The sequence below is a fragment of the Sander lucioperca genome, chromosome 12 (assembly GCF_008315115.2).
Source record: "Sander lucioperca isolate FBNREF2018 chromosome 12, SLUC_FBN_1.2, whole genome shotgun sequence".
Taxonomy (NCBI): Eukaryota; Metazoa; Chordata; class Actinopteri; order Perciformes; family Percidae; genus Sander; species Sander lucioperca.
The window spans coordinates 21,315,347-21,325,101 of record NC_050184.1 but is presented as its reverse complement, the minus strand read 5'-3'; the positions used below and the strand labels follow the sequence as shown (position 1 = coordinate 21,325,101).

The 9,755-nt window shown below is 40.9% G+C and overlaps 1 protein-coding gene and 1 long non-coding RNA gene across 4 annotated transcripts; one reads left to right on the top strand and one right to left on the bottom strand.

Moving 5' to 3' along the window:
• Positions 1-1,221: 1,221 nt before the first annotated feature.
• On the bottom strand, positions 1,222-6,937 carry LOC116045492. 3 transcript variants are annotated; one of them, XR_004899092.1, is made up of 4 exons: positions 6,486-6,936; positions 5,397-5,468; positions 4,447-4,510; positions 1,222-1,259 (listed from the first exon to the last, which is right to left on the bottom strand). It is a non-coding gene; the product is annotated as an uncharacterized LOC116045492 (long non-coding RNA). The 3 variants fall into 3 exon arrangements; XR_004103933.2 differs by lacking the exon at positions 1,222-1,259 and adding an exon at positions 2,225-3,057 and having other exon boundaries at positions 6,486-6,937; XR_004899091.1 differs by lacking the exon at positions 1,222-1,259 and having other exon boundaries at positions 4,362-4,510; positions 6,486-6,929.
• A 938-nt stretch (positions 6,938-7,875) lies between these two features.
• On the top strand, positions 7,876-9,395 carry LOC116045491. Its single transcript, XM_031293145.1, has 2 exons — positions 7,876-9,201; positions 9,242-9,395. Exon 1 carries the CDS (start codon positions 7,904-7,906, stop codon positions 9,137-9,139), a length of 1,236 nt encoding a protein of 411 aa, XP_031149005.1. The 5' UTR covers positions 7,876-7,903; the 3' UTR covers positions 9,140-9,201; positions 9,242-9,395.
• Positions 9,396-9,755: the final 360 nt, after the last annotated feature.

The following is a 9,755-nucleotide window of genomic DNA, read 5'->3' as shown; positions in this document are numbered from 1 at the left end:
CTCCGGGACCCTGCTGTCATCAGGTCAGCTGCTAGCTGCTAGCTGCTAGCTGCTAGCTGCTAGCTGCTAGCTGCTAGCTGCTAGCTGCTAGCTGCTAGCTGATAGCTGCTAGCTGATAGCTGCTAGCTGCTATCATCCTCGTTTTTCCTGCCGCCACGGCATCACTATTTTATGAACGAAACATGGCGGAGAAACGTAAAAGTGCTGATAACTCCTCTGTATCAAAAAAGAAAGTAAGGGAAAGTTACCTCAACTTCGGTTTCGGAGGGGGGGGGCTCAGCTTTTCTTAGACATAAGTAGAGGGGGCGCCAAGGAAAAAAGGTTGGGAACCACTGCTCTATACCATCCACACAGCAGTTTCAAAACAAAAAACAATCTTGAATGCAAAATGCATATTTGATGGATTTCCCCAAACTCAGGCAGTCCACCTTCAGACCCATGGGCAACTACCATACCTGCCCTGTAGTTTATTCCCTTGCTCCAAACATTTTTTGAAAGGTGTATTTCAGATAGATCAGGATATCTTTGTTTGAAAGATTGAGCCAAATCTTCCTTTAAAAACCCTAACGGGACAAGAGATGCATTTGACACATCCAGAATTGGTTTATCAATACTTGGAGACGACAAGTGGTAGCCAATCATATACTGATGTTTCACAGCCAGAGAGAGGGGCACATTTTTAAAGCAACTCGTGCGTTTAATTCAATTCAATTCAATTTTATTTATAGTATCAAATCATAACAAGAGTTATCTCGAGACACTTTACAGATAGAGTAGGTCTAGACCAAACTCTGTAGTTTACGAAGCCCCAACTATTACAGTGGTTGCCTCAAGAGCAAGCATTAGCAGTAGCTATAGCGACAGTGGCGAGGAAAAACTCCCTTTTTTGTTAGGAAGAAACCTCGGACAGACCCAGACTCTTGGTAGGCGGTGTCTGACGGCACCAGTTGGGGGTGTGGTGAATGGTGGCAATAATAGTCATAATGAAGATAGTGGAACAGTGGCCACAGTGGTAGTCGTAGTAGTTCATGTCATAGTAGGGCACAGCAGGGCATTATGGGGTGTGGTGTGGCACAGCAGCCTGGGTGGATGTGGTTGGACGCAGCAGGACGCAGTCGGACACTTCGGGGAATCGCAGAGCGTAGCAGGGTGTAGTAGGTCCACAGCGACAGCTGCACCCAGGACCCCGGTGTAGGTGCCACCCTATTCCAAGGCGATGTTCTGGGTGAAGAAGAAACATAGGGACTCCGGGGAGAAAACTCCCCAGAGCTAGGTTAGTAACAGGCATTTCTGGGACTAAGATGCACACAAAAGGAGACAAGTGAAAAGAAAGAAGAGGGAGCAGCTCATTGTGTTAATTACCCTTTTAAAGAACTGTGCTTTGCCTCAAACCTCATGGTCCAAAGACCCACAAGAGGCCCAAACAACGTTATTAGTTTTGGATAATGTTCTAGATAATGGTGTTTGGGCAGCAGTCTATTCTGTGGAAACACCTCTTAATGCCTTTGTCTATGGTCAGAAACTTTGCTTTCAAGGAATGCAATAGACTCATCGTTGTGGACTGCCGCAACCACAAGCTCCACGATCTGTTTTAGATCCAACAAGACTTGCCATACAGGATCATGCTCAGGAATTTGGGGCCCAATTAGAAAGGGGAGCAATCTTAGCAAGCTCCAGTTTTCATGGGCATTACTGCCTATGGTTTTCCTGCTTGACAGATTTTGCGGCAAAACATGAGGCTTATTTGTTTTGTCTGTCTGGAAAGTGAAGAATGGAATTGTTGATATCATCCAAGCTGATATACTTCTTTGATATTAGTATTTTGAGACAACTTGCAATTTCAACAGGCACAATGCCTTCAAAGAGGTCATGGGCAATGTCAGGAGGGTAACCACTGACAACATGAAAATGAGAAAGGGCTTTAGTCAAAGGACACGCTCGTTTAACTCCAAAACAGTTACTGCCACTATCTAAGGCTGCTTTGACATGAGTCCCGTGTGTTTCTTTTGTTCTGAGGATAAAAGTTTCTGATCTCACCTCATTCAATGCAATTTCTGAGGCTGTTGCAGTACAAAAACGACAAAAATAGGGGCCTGTAAAACTCTCAACAAAGCCTGCTATTCCGTGAGCTCCTAAATTGTCTGCAGCAACTGACTGAACTGTACCTTTAAGCGATCTGCCCAGTTGTGGAACAAATATTCCATTAACTTCCAAAGACCTGAGATCTCTAACAAGTGGTTCTAAAACCTTGTCATAGCCATAGCACTTGACATCGTCTGTTTTGCACAACAGTGCTAAGTAGATGGAGGTCAAAGATGAATTACACCCAGGAGGAAGGTTACTCAGCACCCAATACAGAGCACAAAGGTTGTGTGTTTTACGGGAGGTGCCTAGAGGGTTGCAGACCTCGAAGTCATCAACATACAAAGTTACAGATAGTCTTAACTCCTCGCCTGACAAAAAAGTGTTTTGCTTAAAATGCAGACCGTCCCTGAAAGAGCTGTATACAATTTCACCTGAAGTCTCCTCTGTTTGGTGATTACAAACTATCTTGTCCAAGATGTCTTTCCTATTCAAAAGCACTCGTAGTGATTCAAGAATGGGGACATACTGAATGGTTTTGTTCGCTTTAGCATCCAAAATATATTCAACTGGTTCTATTACATTAAAGTTTGCCTTATAATACTGCTTACGTTGATATGCAGAACTCAAAGTCCCACCCTTAGCTATGGCTTTATTTATAGGATTCCCTGTGCATAAAGCAGTGGTTATTTCCTCTATGACATCTCTGTCAACCTGAAGGTTGTGCTTCTGAAAAATATCAACTAGAACACCATCAGTGTGGGAACTTGAGAGAGAGCTAGTTAAGTGGTTAAGGTCAGACAAAAAAATCACTGATTGCTGTACTTGGTACATGAGTAAAATGTTCTAACTTTAACAGAGCTGCTGCAAAAGTGTGTTCTATTACATTTGGAAGGTCTTTTGGGGCATCTATACTGGAATCTGGTTGTGCATCCAAGTATACCTCACCTATATCATCGTTTGAAGTATTTTCAGCTGAATTTAGGGAAACAAAAGTGGTAGATGTCACAATGCCTGGTTTAAAATCTGTTAATCAATAGGAATTGTGTGTTCTGCTCTTGTGGGATTTAAATGTTCCATAGATATTTGTTTGAAAGTCACAACCTAAAAACATGCAAGTTACAGCCTCATTTTTCTTCAGGTGTGCATTAATGTGAACCCAGTAATCCCTTTCAGAGACAAGATCCTGACAAAGACATAAATGGCAGCTAAATATACAGCTATCTGTTTGATGAGAGGTTTCAGCCACATGGAATCTATTCAAATGAATTAAAAGTGCATTCCATGTTATAAAAGTGCACGGGCAGGTTACATATGCACATGGAAATCTATTATTATTCCCATAAAAACTATGTTTTACCCGGTAATGCTTTACAGTTTTTCTTGATTGCTCTGACCTGCTTAAAGAAACTGGGATCCACTCGGTTTTCATCATCACTGTCTCCGCAGAGCAGAAGACACCTCTTGCAAATGTGTTAACCCTTTCTCATTGGATTGACACATTTCCCCCACCCTTTAGCAGAACAGTTAACATGGATGTCATTCAAGCAGTCCAAACTCCATTGTTTGAGCTATGGTAACCAAACAAAAACCATCTGTTCCTAACTATTAGAAACTACCTCCATCAGTATGAAATCACTGGAGCACCTGTTTGACTCTCCTTCACACAAATCTTCAACTAGCAATCAGTCTACAGGCCTTAAAGGTGCAGCGTCTGTGTTGTTCTTTGCCAACATGGATGGAAGAGGTCTAAGACAGAAGAGTATCAATAGTGGCTATTTCTTATACTCTACAGTAATAGATGTTTATACTTTACTGTAATAGATTTTATTTTTATCTTCTTAATTTCTTATACTCTAATAGATTGTATGCTGGTTTACATGTATTTTGTGTAATATTTACAGTATTTCAGTTTTCAGCCATAGTTTCAAAATAAGAATCAATGGAATCAATAAAATTTGCATCAAAGCATTTCTGATTCTGGATCCAATTCTTTGCAAGAAGGCAAATTTGTCAACAAATGTCACTGGCATGAAAGCTACGTACAGTAATAGGCCACAATGACAAGCAATGGTGCACTGATTCCCACTGAGTGCTGTATTTTGTATTTTGGTGTCCACTGTGTAATGGTTGATTGGAAGAGCTCATACACTTGTTTGCAAGTTGTGTTGTTTGAAGGGAAACTTTTCTTTTGTTGAATATTTTAAATGTTTTGGCACGGTTAGAGCCTTTTGCAAACAAAATGTGTCATTTTGACCATGAGTGCCACTGTTTAGGCCTGTGTGAACTGTTTTGAAAAATGTGGAGTTTGAGTTGACTGCTGGGTCAGAGCAATCAAGAAAAACTGTAATACATGGGACCTACTTGGTAAAACTGAGGGGCAGGCTTTATAACGCCACATTCACAGCATTTTCTGCATCACTTGTCACTGAAAAAGAGAAATAAAAAATAAAATAAATAAGGATAAATCAAAGAAAGGTTTCACATATATAAGTATTTCTAATTAAAAATAAACATGCTGTCAAATTATGAAATATCAAACAACAACAACAAAACATACTAGGGGTACTCCTATCAGGATTTTTGGGGAAAATCACCATTTCCTGCACACAGTATCGTCCAAAACCAATCACTGTGTCTATAATGAAGCCTGTGGAATTATATTTTTATTTAAATATTTAGAACAATGTATATGAAGTATTAAAATTAACCTTTAAATGGCCAATACAACCAATATAAAAGCAGTAGTTTAACCTTCTTGCAAAAAAGTGATTGCAGCCTCTACTTATTGACTGAATGGTTATGTATTGATCCAAATGTGTCCGCAAACGGACCATCGCACCCCATATGGGGTTTAGTAGCACGAATGTTAAAGCTTGTGGCCAGCAGCATGGCAGTCATCAACACCGACTTATTAACGGTCGTCAACAAATTATTTGGCAGAAAAACAGAGAGAGAAAGACAAGGAGAAGGCACATACTGGATTATCCTGCTTTCTATATTATAATTTTTAAAGAAGCTTGCTATATTATAGCTGCGGCTGGTCAAGTTATTATTTAACGGCAGGCCAAAACGGCCCATAGGCCACTGGGAAATCTCCCTTTACAGACTCCCTCCTGTATTTAAACATGAAATAAACAGCAAAAAGGGTAGTCAAATTTGTAGGTTCAACAAGTTGTAAAAAATACTGGCACTATCTCAAAAAATGGTTGCAAAATGCAAGAAAACATTTTAGACTGACATTCTGTGGGAAAAACTGAATAGCCTACTACAGAACCCTGCCCTGTGAGGCAAAAAATTTAAACATTACTCACCACACAAATGTGAGCCCACAGTGAAAGAGCTGACTCCACATGACATGTACAGAGTGTGAGTTTAGTGTCCATCTGCAACAACAAAGAGCAAGAACATAAATTAATGTTACCATGAAATAATTAAAAAAAACTAGACTATATGTTATATAACGTTAAATCATGAGCCTTTCAAGTTAAACTCTTCCATATTTAAGATGAACAGCTAAGAACCATTAAAAACACAATTTGTAGATTAAGTGACCCTTTGTCTCTTCTAAAAGGTTAAACTTACTCAAAATGTACCATACAACTAAAAACATTAATGCAGTTCCTGGCAAAGCAGTATTTTGGGTGTTTGCGCCACAAAAGTTAACATGGCTGGGGCTAAGTACCCCACCCCCAAAGTACTTTTTTTTTCTCTGCAGTTTTCAATAGACACAGTTAAAACACTTAACGTTACCCAGTAAACACAGGAAAATACAACTGTGCACTTTCTGAAATGAAGTATCTCTGGCTTCCAGAACTGGGACTAACATTAGCTCAAATTACTTTAATGTTATCGTTACCTTGTTAGCACATGGTTAAAACCATAGACATAATATAGAGATAGACGCCAGATTTATCAACTCGGGCGGCAGACGCGAATTCGCGTCAGACGCGTGAATGCACAAAAAGCACCAAATAAAATCATTCGCGAGTAACACATTGAAATCACTCGCGCCAGATGCTCTATTCGCGTCTGGTGTAAACGCAGATGGCGGCCCCACGGCTCGTCCGCGCCAGGCAGTAACGTTAGCGGTCGATAGGGTGTCTACTCTCTACAATATCTGGTTAAAACACACTTCATTCAAATTCGACAAAAACTAAATAAAACTCACCAAAACCTTGTTCCAAAAATCAACAATTTCAGTTTTGCTGCAACAAACCTGTCTGTAACTTACTCTGAGCTACGCAACCGTTTGTTGCAGGTGCTTAACAAGTGACAAAAGCGGTCCGCGCATTCACACTTTCATCTTGTAAAAACTGCTTTTTTCTTTGCTGTCTTCGAAAATGGGGGTCTCACATTATTTAATTGCAGTTACCAGCAGGCTATTAGCAAAGCATACTTACAGAGTTGAGCTGAGCGATGGTGGAATAGACCCAGGGTGAATTGAGCTGGAAGTTGCAAGTGGGACTGGGAACGTTGAAAAAAGCGCTGACTTTTCTTTCTTCTTCCCAAAATGCATTGCACCCGTGCGTGAATATCGTGAGATAAAATGAGAACTGGTATTCACTTGATTGACTTACTTTATCCCAACATGAGCTAAATATGTTCGTGCACGCTTTCTGCATATAACGTGCAGTCTACACAATGCTATCACGTTTTACTTAAGAACATAAAACCCTTTAGAAAAACATACTAAATATAATTTGATAAATCTAACAGGTGACCAGTCTCCCTTTTTTCAGTGTAGCAGCGAGGCAGTAGAATCTGGGAGAGATGCTGCAATTCTTCCTCCCATGTCAGCCATGGCTGCAGCACATCCTCAGGCAGAGACGGGTCATCCCAGTCTCTCTGTTTGTCCCACAAGTGCTGCACCAGGACCTTGGCCTGGATGCTGAAGGGGACTATAAATCCCAGGGGGAGCATTATTTGAGCCATGACTTTAAAAGCCCATATTAAGCCCATAGTAATGAACCTGAGATCAGGTGTACCAAAGGATGACCCACTGAGCCATTGGTTGTGTGGGTGTTCTGATGGGGTGATGACCCTGTCCTCTTGCCAGTAAAAACTTCAGTTAACTGGAAGTGACATGAGCTGGCTGGACAAACATGTGAATGATTAACCAGAGGGAAGAGATATTGTTGTGTGTTGTAGTGCTGTTATCTGTAACAATTCAAATGAAAAAGAAATGTATTTTGGCCCTAAAGCACTCAGTGCTTTATAAATCAACAGTAGTATTTTAAAATAACTTGTGTCACAGACGGGAAGCCAGTTAAAATATCTGAGAACTGCCACTTGATGAGGCAAAGGAGAGGGCTGCTGCAGTGCTTGGAGAGGGAGGTCATAGTCTTCCATCCAGGCTGGTCGCCGGATCTCTCGGCGGGGTCGGGCATCTACTGGGCGTCTATACTGATCCGAGAACATCTCTAAACAATCCCACGGTGACCACGCTGAATCTGTCTCGAAGGACCAAATGTTTTGGTTGACTGTGTATTGTTGCAGTTAATGTGCAGCAAATTAATCTTTGACCAGGGATATAGTGTACTACTGCATGTCTACGTCTTATATTTGGTTAGTAATAAGCATTTATTATAACATTGCATATACCTGCTAGGCATGTAATAATTATTTGACATTTATATAGAGTCTACATTTTACTGATTTATGCCTGTATCTCTGTTTCAGAACCACACACACAAACAGACCCCCCCCCCCCTCTCTCTCTTATCTCATGTTTGATAACAGATAAAGAGCAGCTGCTGATGAGGGTTGGCATAGAGCGTACTAGCTGAGTGGTGTCAGTGTTTGTCGACCTCAGAGCAGAATGGCTGCAGTCACAGAGCTCTCCTTCCTGCTGTTTGCTCTCATCAACAACATCCATGCAGCAGAACAGATTATCGTCCAACAGGAACGATGGTCTTACACCTTCAAGCTCCCCAACAACACCAACTCCTGCCTGATCTCCAGATCTGTTGGTGAGGAGAAGCTTGTCCTGTGGAACACCTCTGACCTCTGGTCCATCAACTCCTCAGTACCTGAAGACCTGAAACAACGACTTGTCAGCTCGGTGGAAACTTCTTCTTACACCATCCTCAACCTGACCCATTCAGACTCCGGCCCGTACCGAGAGGAGTGTTGGACTGAGGGCAACGTGACGCATGACAACAACATCACTATTACTGTTTGTTCTTTAATAATTTCGTTCGGTTTCACAGTCATCTTTGGAGAAACAGTGGACCTGTCATGTGAGGGAGCAGCTGATAATCTGGATGTCCAGTGGCTGAAACGGGACTCTAGATATGAGCAAGAAACATGGAGCAGAGTTTTTGGGGACAATATGACATCAGTGATGGACAATGTTAGAGGAAGATACCAAGTGGTGACAAACACATCAGCTCTTCGTGTTTCCAACGTCAGAAATACAGACCTTACACGGTACAGATGTCTGGTGATGTACCAACAGCAGTGTATTTTCAGTAACACTGTAGAGTTGATCCTACAGTCTGAGATAATCTACGGCTCAGTGGGAGAGACCGCTGTGTTGCCGTGCACTGTCGCTGACTCCACTGATGAACAGCCCCCACGTTGGTCTAATCTGTTGTCTGGCCAAGAACTACACAACCAGACTGTTCCTTCAGTAGACCAAAACTACTCGCTGGTCTTTTCATCTCTAATGTTAAAACACTCAGGTTTGTACTCCTGTGCAGTGCCTAAGAGATGGCAACAGTATTATCTGGTGGTGTGTCCCAAATTTGGCCCCCCTGCTGTAGAGCTCTTCTCAGAGGGAGAAGAAGTCACTCTCAGATGCAGAGATTGGAGAAAGGGTACGCTGCAAAATTGGTTTATCAAGTCACACCGAACAGAGGGAAGAATCTTTAGTGTAACGTATAAGAGCATGAGCAGAGTGAGCAGGTACAATAATGATGGTACCTTAGTCATCTCTAATATGTCAGTGGGAGACGCAGGAGAGTACTGGTGTGTAGTTAATGACCTATATGATTATCAGTGTGTGTCAACAGAGAGAACTGTGTTAGTGTACAACAAGCCCTTTGGGATTTAGGAACATGTTTTGTATTATTTGCAATACAAAATAAACTTGAATTGAAAAGAAAAGGTTGTTGAGTTTCTTTGGTAAAGTTTTTTAAAGTGTAAAACGATCTAAAGGTTTAACTTTAGGAGAAACTATCTACAAGTTTGACTTTTTGAAAGCATGAAACTAAAGGCTTAGGTTGATTTTGTTAGAATAAGACTATGTGGGTGGTTTTAGAGATAAGAGTGTGTGTGTGTGTGTGTGTGTGTGTGTGTGTGTGTGTGTGTGTTTGCTGCTTGTCAATAGATTTTTTTATCACCTCATTTGGAGGGCGTACAGTACAGTACAACAAAAATATGGTGTTTTTTGAAAATTAAACTATGTAAACCTATTCTGGTACAACCTCTAAATACAATTATGAACCTGAAAATGAACATACGGTAATATGAGCACTTTAAAAGAGATTTCCAAAGGTTTTGCTTGTATGTTTCAAATAATTTAATATAATTTGATATTTAATCTTAATAAGCACTCAGTGCTTTATAAATCAACAGTAGTATTTTAAAATAACTTGTTTTCACAGACGGGGAGCCAGTTAAAATCAGAATCAGAATCAGAAATACTTTAATAATCCCAGGGGGAAATT